Here is a 13,823-nt window from a genome sequence, read left to right as displayed (position 1 = left end):
TGTGAACCATGAGTAACTAGACACAATGGATGTCACAATTTGTAGGAACAGTCACTGATAAACATGTTCCACAAGCAAAGAATATTTGGCATATTTAGTTGTCGCTCCCCTGAAACGTTCGCATGAAGAGCACCAACCTCTTTCAAAACATTATCTTTATATTATGTGCTCAGCATCAAAAGATCATGATATGGGGGCCACAAAAATGTTATGATCCTGTGGTAAAAGTGCACTTTAATCTTCTCATTACTTCTGTCCATGTAATTTCTGCATCTTAATTTAAGTATTGCCAAGGCATCACTATCTAATTCATTAGGGCTCAAGTGCTCATCCAGAAGTTTACATCGCCAAAGTAGCACTAAATGGAGAATCGGATAGTTGTCATATTCTGGATCATTAGTAGCTTGTTTGAATGGCTCGAGGAACATTACAAGCTCATTTAGGGTATGTTTGTCTGTACTCTGAAGTGTACTTAACTCTTCTTTTAGCAATCCCTAACCCTCAATCAAATGATCATGTACTGAAACTGCAAGTCGGACAAACTGTTTGATTGGACTTTGATCTCTAGTTTCAGTGGGTTTGCGAGTCTTTTCGAAAAGCCAAGTCTCCTACAATGTGCCATTAGTGCTTTACACAAGTTTACTGTCTCTCCTAAATGAGTTAGTTCTGGTTGTGACGTTTAAAACTCTGACATGAAAGTATAACAACGAAAACAAACAATTTTTGACAGAATAAGGTGACTAGATACATTAAAAAAAATCTACTCACAAAGTGGCGGCAGAACACACACATAAAAGATTATAATTAGGCAAGCTTCTAGAGCCAGTGGCTCCTTACAACAGAAGGGTTGAAAGGGAAAAAAGAGGAGTGAAGGAAAAGGAATAAACAGGTGTAGGAAAAGGGATAGAAATCAGGAAAGTTACCCAGAGGGGTACTGCGAACAGCTGAAAGCAAAGAGAAACTACAGTCGTAATTTTTCCCGAAGGCATGCAGCTTAACTGTATGATTAAATGATGATGGCGTCCTCTTGGGTAAAATATTCCGGAGGTAAGATAGTCCCCCATTTGGATCTCCGTCATTAACAGGAGAAAGAAAACTGGCGTTCTACGGATCGGAGCATGGAATGTCAGATCCCTTAATCGGTCAGGTAGCTTAGAAAATTTAAAAAGGGAAATGGATAGGTTACAGTTAGATATAGTGGGAATTAGTGAAGTTTGATGGCAGGAGGAACAAGACTTTTGGTCAGGTGAATACAGGGTTATAAATACAAAATCAAATACGGGTAATGCAGGAGTAGGTTTAATAATGAATAAAAAAATAGGAGTGTGGGTAAGCTACTAGAAACAGCATAGTGAACGCATTATTGTGGCCAAGATAGACATGAAGCCCATGCCTACTACAGTAGTAAAAGTTCATATGCCAACTAGCTCTGCAGATGATGACGAAATTGATGGAATGTATGATGAGATAAAAGAAATTATTCAGGTAGTGAAGGGAGACAAAAATTTAATAGTCATGGGTGACTGGAATTCGACAGTAGGAAAAGGAAGAGAAGGAAACATAGTAGGTGAATATGGATTGGGGCTACGAAATGAAAGAGGAAGCCACCTGGTAGAATTTTGCACAGAGCATAACTTAATCATAGCTAACACGTGGTTCAAGAATTATGAAAGAAGGTTGTATACATGGAAGAACCCTGGAGATACTAAAAGGTTTCAGATAGATTATATAATGGTAAGACAGAGATTTAGGAACCAGGTTTTACATTGTAAAACATTTCCAAGGGCAGATATAGACTCTGACCACAATCTATTGGTTATGAACTGTAGATTAAAACTGAAGAAACTGCAAAAAGGTGGGAATTTTTAGGAGATAGGACCTGGATAAACTGAAAGAACCAGAGGTTTTACAGAGTTTCAGGTAAAGCATAAAGGAACAATTTACAGGATGGGGGAAAGAAATACAGTAGAAGAAGAATGGGTAGCTTTGAGGAATGAAATAGTGAAGGCAGCAAAGGATCAAGTAGGTAAAAAGACGAGGGCTAGTAGAAATCCTTGGGTAACAGAAGAGATACTGAATTTAATTGACGAAAGGAGAAAATACAAAAATGCAGTAAATGAAGCAGGCAAAAAGGAATATAAACGTCTCAAAAATGAGATCGACAGAAAGTGCAAAATGGCTAAGCTGGGATGACTAGAGGACAAATGTACGGATGTAGAGGCTTATCGCACTAGGGGTAAGATAGATACTGCCTACAGGAAAATTAAAGAGACCTTTGGAGAAAAGAGAACGACTTGTATGAATATCAAGAGCTCAGGTGGGAACCCAGTTCTAAGCAAAGAATGGAAAGCAGAAAGGTGGAAGGAGTATATAGAGGGTCTATACAGGGGCGCTGCTCTTGAGGACAGTATTATGGAAATGGAAGAGGATGTAGATGAAGATGAATTGGAGATATGATACTGCTTAAAGAGTTTGACAGAGCACTGAAAGACCTACGTTGAAACCAGGCCCCGGGAGTAGACAACAATCCATTAGAACTACTGACAGCCTTGGGAGAGCCAGTCCTGACAAAACTCTACCATCTGGTGAGCAAGATGTTCAACACAGGTGAAATTCCCTCAGACTTCAAGAAGAATATAATAATTCCAATCCCAAAGAAAGCAGGTGTTGACAGATGTGAAAATTACAAAACTATCAGTTTAATAAGTCACAGCTGCAAAATACTAACGCGAATTCTTTACAGACGATTGGAAAAACTGATAGAAGCCGACCTCGTCGAAGATCAGTTTGGATTCTGTAGAAATGTTGGAACACGTGAGGCAATACTGACCCTATGACTAATCTTAGAAGAAAGATTAAGGAAAGGCAAACCTACGTTTCTAGCATTTGTAGGCTTAGAGAAAGCTTTTGAAAATGATGACTGGAATACTCACTTTCAAATTATGAAGGTGGCAGGGGTAAAAAACAGGGAGCGAAAGGCTATTTACAATTTGTACGGATACCAGAGGGCACTTATAAGAGTTGAGGGACATGAAAGGAAAGCAGCGGTTGGAAAGGGAGTGAGACACGGTTGTAGCCTCCCCCCAATGCTATTCAATCTGTATATTGAGCAAGCAGTACAGGAAACAAAAGAAAAGTTCGGAGTGGGTATGAAAATCCATGGAGAAGAAATAAAAACTTTGAGGCTCACCGATGACATTGTAATTCTGTCAGAAACAGCAAAGGACTTGGAAGAGCAGTTGAACGGAATGGACAGTGTCTTGAAAGGAGGGTATAAGATGAACATCAATAAAAGCAAAACAAGGATAATGGAATGTGGTCGAATTAAGTCGGGCGACGCTGAGGGAATTAGTTTAGGAAATGAGACACTTAACGTAGTAAAGGATTTTTGCTATTTGGGGAGCAAAATAACTGATGATGGTCAAAGTAGAGGGGATATAAAATGTAGACTGGCAATGGCAAGGAAAGCATTTCTGAAGAAGAGAAATTTGTTAACATCGAGTATTGATTTAAGTGTTAGGAAGTCGTTTCTGAAAATATTTGTATGGAGTGTAGCTATGTATGGAAGTGAAACATGGACGATAAATAGTTTGGACAAGAAGAGAGTGGAAGCTTTCGAAATGTGGTGCTACAGAAGAATGCTGAAGATTAGATGGGTAGATCACATAACTAATGAGGAAGTATTGAATAGGATTGGGGAGAAGAGAAGTTTGTGGCACAACTTGACCAGAAGAAGGGATCGGTTGGTAGGACATGTTCTAAGGCATCAAGGGATCACGAATTTAGTATTGGAGGGCAGCATGGAGGGTAAAAATCATAGAGGGAGACCAAGAGATGAATACACTAAGCAGATTCAGAAGGAGGTAGGCTGCAGTAGGTACTGGGAGATAAAGAAGCTTGCACAGGATAAAGTCGCATGGAGAGCTGCATCAAACCAGTCTCAGGACTGAAGACCACAACAACAACAACAACAACAACAACAACCCAGAGGGAAGACTTATCGGATGGGATCAGAAGGAAAGACTGATTGGTGGGGATTGCACCAGACGAGATTTGAAAACCTGATAGCTTAAAAGTGGAAGACAGGGTAATATCCAAGACAGAGACTACTGCTTAAACACTGTGCACTAGTTAATAAGAGTGAAAAGCTAAGTGCATTGTACATAACGGAAGAGGGAGGGTGGGTGGCGAAAAAGACAGGTAAGATATTGAAAGATGGAGAAAACTAAAATGGAGTGAAGAAAGCAGTAGTTACTGTGAATAATGGTTGGTTGGTTGGTTGACTTGAGGGGAGGGGACCAAACAGCGAGGTTCCATTGGATTAAGAAAGGATGAGGAAGTCGGTCGTGACCTTTCAAAGGAACCATCCCAGCATTTGCCTAAAGTGATTTAGCGAAATAATGGCTGGTCTGATGTGGGTCTGAAGCATCATCCTCCCGAATGTGAGTCCAATGTGCTAACCACTGTGTGAAGAATGCTCTGGCAGAAGAAATTAACGTAAATTAATGCCAGGTGGGTGGTGAGAACCAAGGACATGTTGTAATGCTAGTCATGCCGATATTTACATAACAGTTGGTATATGACGTGTCATTTCACAGTTGGATCTCCGTTGATAGTATATGTTTTGCCAGTTACAGGGCTGGTATAGGTGGTTGGTAGTAGGTTGCATAGGGCAAGTCCTGCAGTGGGAACGATCACAGGGTAGAGGCCACAGGGTACGGAGATGGATGCAGAAGGAGCATTGAGTCTGACAAGAATATTGCAGAGATTGGGAGGGCAATGAAAAGATATTCTAGGTGTGGTGGGCAAAATTTCAGGAAGAATGGATCTCCTTTCAGGACATGATTTTAGGACATCGTGGCCTTGTCAAAATAGCTGATTAATACATTCCAGACCAGGAAAATACTGGGTGACCAGTGACTTGCTCCGAAGTTGTTTCTAGGAGCGATCAGCAGTACCCAGATTGGAAGTGATGGCCCGGGGAATCTGCTTTTGAAGTAGGCTGGTGTGGACAGAAATGTGTAGCTGGCAGATGTCATCCATGTACCTAAAACAAACCAGGGTCTGAAGACTTATAGATCCCAGGAAAGCCCTCTCAGAGAGACCCATGAAAAGGTTAGCATAGAAAAGAGCCATCCTGGTTCCCATGGCCGTACCCCTGATCTGTTTGTATGTTTGCCCCTCAAAGGTGAAGTAGTATCTGGTAAGTTGGAAGGATGTCATAAGTTTGGAATCAAGTGGGTACTGACTGAAGGAATGTTCAGCAGCAGACAGACCATGTACATGGGGGATGTTGGTATAGAGGGAGATGGCATTGATGGTGACAAAGAGACATGCACAGATTTCAGATGACCTAGGAAATGGTTGGTAACTTTGATATAGGAGGTAAGTCTTTGTACTATGAGTTCCAGGTGCTGATCAACTAAGGCAGATATACATTAGGTGGATACTTTGAAGCCAACAACTATAGGATGGCCAAGATGATTGGGTTTGTGGATATTAGGAAGAGGGTAAAAGGCGAGGGTGGGTGATTTGGGTGGGGTGAGAAGATCTAAAGGCAGATGCTGTATGTAGAAACGTCACACAGCTGGCATAGACCTTCACTAACATACTCCTTTCGGTCAAGTACCACAGTGGTAGATACTTTGTCTGCTGGGAGGATAATGATGGAGTCATCAGTTTTTAAGGGAATGCAGTGTGTGGAGTCATGTTGTAGGGATCTGAGGGAGGGTTGCAAAGCAATACTGGATGTGAGGAATCTTGGAAAGCTTGTAAGAAATGATTTTGAGGTGGTGATGAAGGATCAAGTTGGGATTGCAGTTGGAACTGTTCAACACAGGATCAATGTCAGGTTTGCTGTTGGAAAGGTTTTGGGATTGGGTTGCAAAGTGATATTTCCAGTTGACATTACATGAGAAGGAAAGTAGGTCCTTCACCAAAGCAACATAATCAAATCCAGGTTTAGGGCTGAAAAAGAGGCCCTAGGAAAATTTATATAATTCAGGAGGAATAATGCTTCAGACAAGAGGTTGAAGACACTGTACTGTTATGACTTGTTCTTGTGATTACAAGTTATTTTTTGGTCTTGCAGGCAGTGGTGAAGGCTGCGAAATGTTCAGGAGCTTGGCCAAAAGTATGTTTGAGCAAAGTGTTAAACCATGAAAAGTGCAAAAAGTCTTGTGAAACCTTTCAGAGTTGCCACTGTATTAGAATCTCAATCTGTTACGAAAGGTGCGGACTTCATTGCGTCCTCAAAAATTGTAAAGGACTTGAAATGGCGAACAACCTTCAATAAAATTTTAGCTGCTGTTCTTTCCTCATCAGGCAATTGACATTGATCTATGTCCTTTTTTTCTTTTGGTGGAACACATGTGTTTCCTCATGGCAGAAGTAGAGTAAACAAGAATGCAACCATTTTGTATGCACTGTACAAACTTTTTATGATTTGCATCTGCAGTGTACAAAAGAGCATTGAACTTTTCTACTTGTTTCTCTTCCTAACCTGGAGCACATTTGAAGTTATGTAAACTTCATCACATAATTTTCGTTCTACCATTCTCTGGGCCGTGGCGTGCACCACACAAATGCAACGGTCGGCTACCATGACAGAGTTAAACAGCGCCTGCAACTTAGTACCATACCGGCGCATTTCACCAGCCGGCGCTAGAGGCGTTCCCGCCAAACATTCAATCAGCTCACATGCACTTCTTACTTCTTAGACTTACTTGCAGGTTGACCATTGACTCATAAAAACTAAGAGAAACTTTTATGACCTCCCACTTGTTGAAGAGTGTCTACAAACCCTCGAACATTTCTTTAACATTACTGGATAGACCAATCTCAGAAAAATTATATTTAAATGATTACTAATGTTCCAGTACACTATAAGACACTTTAATGTATTTCTACATCAGGGGCAATATAATGCTTTATTTTGCCCATTAATTATACACTAGCCTGGATTCATTCTCTCTGCAGACACAGTAGCTACTTAAAAAGTCAACATAACATCACTGGATACAATTACATTTTACACATATTAGTCCTGTCTTTTGATGTTTCTCTAGTATCAGTCTTCATAGAGTTACGAAGCAAGTGTGTCTACTCTGCTTAATTTGCTCTTAAAGGAACACATAGCAACAATATGACATGTACACTGAGGTGAAAAAAATCTTGAGGTCCCTCCTATTACTGTGTTGGACTTCCTTTTGCCTGCCATAGCACAGAAATTCAATGTGGCACAGACTCGATAAGATTCTGGAAGTCCACTGCAGAAATACTAGTCATGCTACAGCTGTCAATAATTGTGAAAGTGTTGCAGGTAGAGGATTTTGTGCGTGAACTAAACAATTAATTATGTCACATAAATGTTCGACGCGATTCGTCTCGGGTGATCTGGGTAGCCAAATCATTTGCTCGAACTGTCTAGAATATTTTCCAAACCAGTGACATGGGGCCCCCACTGTTATGGAGCCACAACCAGCTTGCACAATGCCTTGACAACAACTTGGGTCTATGGCTTTGTGGGATCTGTGCAACACCCAGTACCATCAGCTCTTACCAACTGAAATCTGGGCTCATCTGACCAGGTCACAATTTTCCAGTCATCTAATGTCCAAATGATATGGTCATGGTCCCAGGAAATGCACTGCAGGTGATGTCATGCTGTGAGTAAAGGCACTATGTTAGTCACCTGCTGCCGTAGCCCATTAATGCCAAATTTCACTTCACTGTCCACATGGATATGTACATCATTCATCCCACATTGATTTCTACAGTTATTCCATGCAGTAATGCTTGTATGTTAGCACTGACAACTCTACACAAACCCTACTGCTCTTGCTCATTAAGTGAAGGCCTTCGGCAACTGTGTTGTCCATGATGAGAGGTAATGCCCAAAATTTTGTGTCCTTATCACATTCTTGATACTGTAGATTGCAGATTATTGCATTCCCTTATGATTTCTGAAATGGAGTGTCCCATGTGTTTAGCCCCATGTACCATTCCGCATTCAGAGTCTGTTAATGTCCATAATGTATCCATAATCATGTCACAAGCTTTTTCAAGAAAATCACTAGAGTACAAATGACAGCGCTGCCAATGCACTGTCCTTTCATACCTTGTGTGTGTAATACTACTGCCATCTGCACATGTGTATCACTAACCCATGACTTGTCACCTCAGTGTACAATGGACTTAGTGGTGTTGCAGCTGATGTATTTTGATGTCATGAAGAAACTTTAGTTGAAAATATACATTTTTTAAAGAAGTGTACCTATTTTACTGTGTTGGCATTCCAATTTATCTAACAACAAAGTGAAAGTGCTACAAGGTAAAAGGTTTCATTCCTCGCCGATCATCTTGAATAACTGGGTAAGAAAGAGAGCCTGCTTCACAGTCTTCATTATTTGCCACCACTTACATGTCATTTTTATAATTCCACACATTAAGAAAGATTTACATTATTATTACTTTTAATTTTAATTCTCTGTTGAACCTTATTCAGTCGTTACTTATTTATTTATTTATTTATTTATTGGAGGCCACACTATCCAAGAAAGTTTTCGTTTACTCAACTAACACAATTCAGTAAACTTGTATAAAGTAGTAATACGTAAAGTGACAATTACAACAATATGTATATGAGTTAACACAGATAATTAAATGATAACTACTTTGCCTAAATGCATTATAGAAACAGTTAACAATCTTATTACAAATATGGTATGTGATTTGTCAGTGAACAACCTGCGATACATGTTGTCTGGTAAATCCACATTTGAGTGTGCATTTATTGGTTTAGCAATCTCATGCATAGTGGTAACGGAAAGAATCAGTATGTAGCAACTACGAGTCCAAGATGCTTGCTATTATGTTGCTGACACAGCTCTGCATGTTGTGGTGATGAGCTTAATACCTTTTGATTGGTACAAATCTAAAGCAATGAGATTGTTTTAACTGATCTGGAAGTATGGATAATGAAGAATCATTTTGATTCAGATTTGGGGGGGGGGGGGGGGGGGGAGGCAGGGCTTACTATGATCTTCTCTTTGTTGCAAATGTAATATGGCACCTGTTAAACTGACTTCTGTTTTAGTTGCTAATATCCTTTCACAATTCAACAATTTAAATTGGCTTCACATTAATCACTGACTAAATTCACTGTTCCAGTCTCAAAATCGTCATTTGAAAAGTTTCTAGATCTGCTTTATTATCTACATTTAATTGCCAATAGTAAATTAATGTTCTAATTATAACTAGTTGCTAATCTGTAGGATTGCACAACTGTTGCATTAAAAATACTGACCAGCCATAACTAAACCTGGAAGTAGTCATGTCTCCTTGGACTGTGGAGTCTTTAAAATTGTATCCCTTAAGTATCACATTTTCTTGTCAAGTATAATTACAGTGTGAATGTGCATATAATTCCAAGTTGTTGATGTCTTGTTCAAAACTGTCATAGTCTGCATTCAGCCCTGCATCACACAAACAGCATTGCTGTGTATCACCAATTTGTTCTATGATACCAATCACAATTTTTAGGGAGCTCTAGTACTTTCTGCTCCTCAAAGTTCTGAACCAGACAGCCTCAGTGAGATAATTCGGTCTTCTAGATTTTTCTAAGATACCTAGGTTCCTGTGATTGTTTTTTGGTGAACCTGAATTGGGAATTTTCCATATAATTTGAAACACAAAATCAATGCCTAAATTCCCAACAGATTTGGCCTATGTATAACCAAATTCCAATTTATTCCTACTGCTTTGCAGTCAGTACAAAGCGTAGAGTTAATGGCACACTCACGAGTGATCAAGTTAAAATTTCTCTTACATTTGCAGCTAACAAAATTAGTATTCAATATTATGAGAAGGAAAGTTGCTACTCATCATATAGCAGAGATTCAGAGTCGCATACAGGCACAACAAAAAGATTTTCACACTTGAAGCTTTCGGCCAATGGCCTTTGTCAACAATAGACAAACATATGCACGCGCGCGCACACGCACACGCACGCACGCACGCACACACGCACACACGCACGCACGCACGCACACACGCACACACGCACACACGCACACACACACACACGCACACACACACACACACACACACACACACACACACACCTGCAGTCTCAGGCAATTGAAACCACACTGCAAGCAGCAGTATTAGTATTACTGTTCAAACTATTATCTTGTAATGCTAATAATAAATGTCCCCCATAATACCTGATTATGCTCCTGGTATGGAAGTTGCTTTTAGTAACTAAAAGTAAAGAAATTCTCCAGCTGCAAAATGATGGTTTCTGCAGAATTAAAGATCAAACGCTTTCCACCCCTCCTCCTATTATTGGCCAAACAATAAAGATGAAAATTTGTTCTATCAAGTACCTTCTACTGAAACTCCATTATACAAGAGAGGTTTAGCAACAAGCGGAATGGGGCAGAATATTGTGACATTAACAGAGCACAATGTGGTATAGTCAACTCTGGCTGCTTATAATATTTACAATGTTTTTGACATTTAAATTTCAAAAAATGGCTCCGAGCACTATGGGACTGAACTTCTGACTTAGAACTACTTAAACCTAACTAACCTAAGGACATAACACATATCCATGCCCGAGACAGGATTCGAACGTGCGACCGTAGCGGTTGCACGGTTCCAGACTGTAGCGCCTAGAACCGCTTGGCCACTCGGGCCGGCATTTAAATTTCACCAACACTGATCTGGAAGATGAATTGTCACAACATAACTACAAGCTAGTTTTGTTCTGAAGCATTCCATAGTCAACACAAATTGAGGCACCACCAATAAACTATACAGCAATGTATTTCTAAGTGTACATTTACTCACAATAGAGAGTTCTGTTTTTGTTCATTTAATTTAATAGGACGATTATGTTGACAATAAGCAAAAATTCTCCTACAGAAGAACAGTCAACTTCATCAGCTGTCATTGCAATTTTATTAGTTTCCATATTTACCACACGGCCTGTTCTAATCTAATCTAATCCGATCTACTCATCTCCCTACATACTCAGTATCTATTTCAATCGTTCTTCCTCCAATCCACTCCTAACTCACCTGAAACCAACCGCATCAATTATTTCCCATAACTGATGGTGCATCCATCCGTTTTCCCACAATTTCATTTTCTCACTATTTGTTTCATATTTTCTACCTTTTCCTATTGTTCTTTGCACATTAGCCTTTTTCGTGATCTGGTTCTTAATGAGCTCATACTCTAGATAGCGACTGGATAACCACCCCACCTGCTAAACAATCTCTGGCACCATCTTTGACAGAAGCACCAAAACCAAAATGGCTCAGTTTTTACAGTCATTTCAGGTTTTTCCATTAATGGTTAAATTAACCTGTTATGGGATACTCCTTACAATACACTTTTGGAACATATCTAAGACATTATAAAAATAAAGCCTGTCTCCTCTTCAGATAACATGAAGATTACTGTGATAAACATTTATATCAACTCTGGAAACTTCACATTTAATTTTATTTTAAATACAATACAGTATGCATTGTACCCCACCTTTATTAAGGAAACCATAATTTGTTCTCCGTTTTTGCAATTCAGATCACTCGGAAGTTGACAGCACTATAAGTAAAACACATATGTTAAGTCATACAGAGCCCTGCTCAAAAAAATAATTGCTTCCTACCACTAATAACAGAAGTTACATTTTGACAATCAAGAAACCACACTGCACGGGGAGTGGGTGTAGTAGAAGGCAAAATAAAATCAAATATGACCCAATACTGTACAGTGTAGCATCAGCTGTACGGGAACATACGCATTTATTACTTAGAAACTTACCATGACAAAACAGAATTAATTAGTAATAAAACAGGATTCTAGGTTTTATAGTACAATTTTATAAAACATTGAAAGGGGTGCAAAAATAAATCAATTTCAAAGTTATTTAAATCAATTTTACTTACAAACTGAACTACACACATAAAAAATTACAAATTTCACAACATTTAATACCTCAAGGAACAAATCATTCAATTAATTCCTGAATGACCACACTTCATGTAAGTAATGAGAAAACAGTAATAAAAAACAACACAAGACTTGTGGTGGATTTGTCCATTTTTCCCACCATTTGATATAAAATACAAAAGTAACAAAACTGCATTACACATGCAACAGTATTATTTTAATGTGAGGCTTATAAAAATTACAAATTTCACACAACTCCATACAAACTGACACTCCAAACACTGTAAGCAAATCCATGACATGACCAATTTCACAAGATTCAAGTGTAATAAGTCATTATGGCTGCAGCTATCCTGTTTTGAAGTATGGAGTGAAGTAACTGACACAAATGCAGCTCTACATATTTTTGGTTCGCAGTTTGGCTGTAGACAGGTCTCTACTTTTTGTGTTAAAACATAAACAAATAAACAGCAAGTTTAAAATGGTACAATGTAGACTGACGCTACAAATGGCAGTAACCCAAAATTAAACAAAAGGTGCCTGCAAAGACGGAACACACAAAAAATGTCCATTCCACAATAACAAGTTGTTATAAATAATTATCTACCAAGCAACATGGTAACTACTGCAGAGATTCCAAAAGTGAAGGCACTCTGCTAATCTTGTGTCAATATATATTGTAAAATGATGGGAAAAAGTCTATGAATTTGTAGACACAATATCAACAACTAAGGCCTTTTTTTCTAATCCATTATGAATCAGATCACATTACTTCTCTAACATCACATTTCTTAAATATTTCACAGTTTCAACACCTAATACTGTAAACATAAAGAGCACAACAATTCAAAGTGTACTGGGGTAAAAGGGGGTTATTTACATATGAAACCTCAGAAATCTTGAGTAAAGATAATTTACTTGTTATGCAGTGGAGTTGCTGCACAATGGTACACACAGACAATGAACATTTATTCTTTAGTAATTACACATACAATTATTTGCTTAAGGCCAAATTAAGCAAACAATGTTATGATAACAGTTATACAATGAGACAATGGCAAGAACTTAAAGTGCACTTGAATCTTTGTGAATTGGTTCACTATGTTCTTTTGTGTGTCATCCATTTGCATTCATAAAGGTTGTTACTGCACAAAGTTCTTTGGTTCATACTTAAAATTCTTGTTAGCATAATCCTCTGTTATTACACATCATTTGTGTTATGTCTGCTGAAGACCCAAATGATAAGACGTAACATGCCTTAGAAAGTCAGGACGCGCAAATGTCAGCCCACACTGGTGACAAGGAAAAGGCCTCTCGCCTGTGATGGGTGGGACTGGGTGTTGTGAAGTGCTCAGTTTCGGCTTGCTTAGTGCATTCACAGGCTCACAACTGATAGCGCTTGAAGGTCTGTCGCCACTGCCTCCGCTTCCTACTCCACTGCTGTGAGCCCGCTTATGCTTAGTAAGTTTTCCTGACTGTGAGAAGCACTTTCCACATTGCTGACACTGGTAGGGCCTCTCACCGGTATGGATGCGACGGTGCTCTGTCAACTGCGAAGTTCGGGAGAAAGCCTTACCACACTCTTCACACCTGTGTGACAAATCGTAAAAAAAAAAAAAAATTATGCTGTTTGAAACTTTAGGTCTTATCAGGAGAACAACAAAAATCAAATGAAGACATGAATGACATAGTATATTCTAACTTAATTAAAAAAATACTGTCAACATGTTCTTCAATTTGAGATTAAAAGAAATCAGAGGATTGCACAACTACAGTCAAACAATTTTTCTCCTGTAATAAATTAAAATGGAAATAAAAGGTAACGGCATGTCCAATACAACAACTCTAATGACACTGAT

At 38.9% G+C, this 13,823-nt stretch overlaps 1 protein-coding gene across 7 annotated transcripts in view; it reads right to left on the bottom strand.

Moving 5' to 3' along the window:
• LOC126324512 (zinc finger protein 345-like) overlaps window positions 1-13,823 on the bottom strand; it is an 85,476-nt gene that overhangs the window by 23,184 nt on the left and 48,469 nt on the right. For 5 of the 7 annotated variants that reach the window (XM_049995035.1, XM_049995028.1, XM_049995021.1 and 2 more), the window contains one exon: window positions 13,222-13,554. In XM_049995035.1, the coding sequence (XP_049850992.1) occupies window positions 13,222-13,554 (333 nt within the window). Of the gene's footprint in view, window positions 1-11,937; window positions 13,555-13,823 lie in introns of those variants that run through there. The other 2 variants (XM_049995067.1, XM_049995059.1) reach the window with 1 other exon arrangement.

This window comes from Schistocerca gregaria, chromosome 2, assembly GCF_023897955.1.
Source record: "Schistocerca gregaria isolate iqSchGreg1 chromosome 2, iqSchGreg1.2, whole genome shotgun sequence".
NCBI lineage: Eukaryota > Metazoa > Arthropoda > Insecta > Orthoptera > Acrididae > Schistocerca > Schistocerca gregaria.
This window is presented reverse-complemented; position numbering and strand designations above follow the sequence as displayed.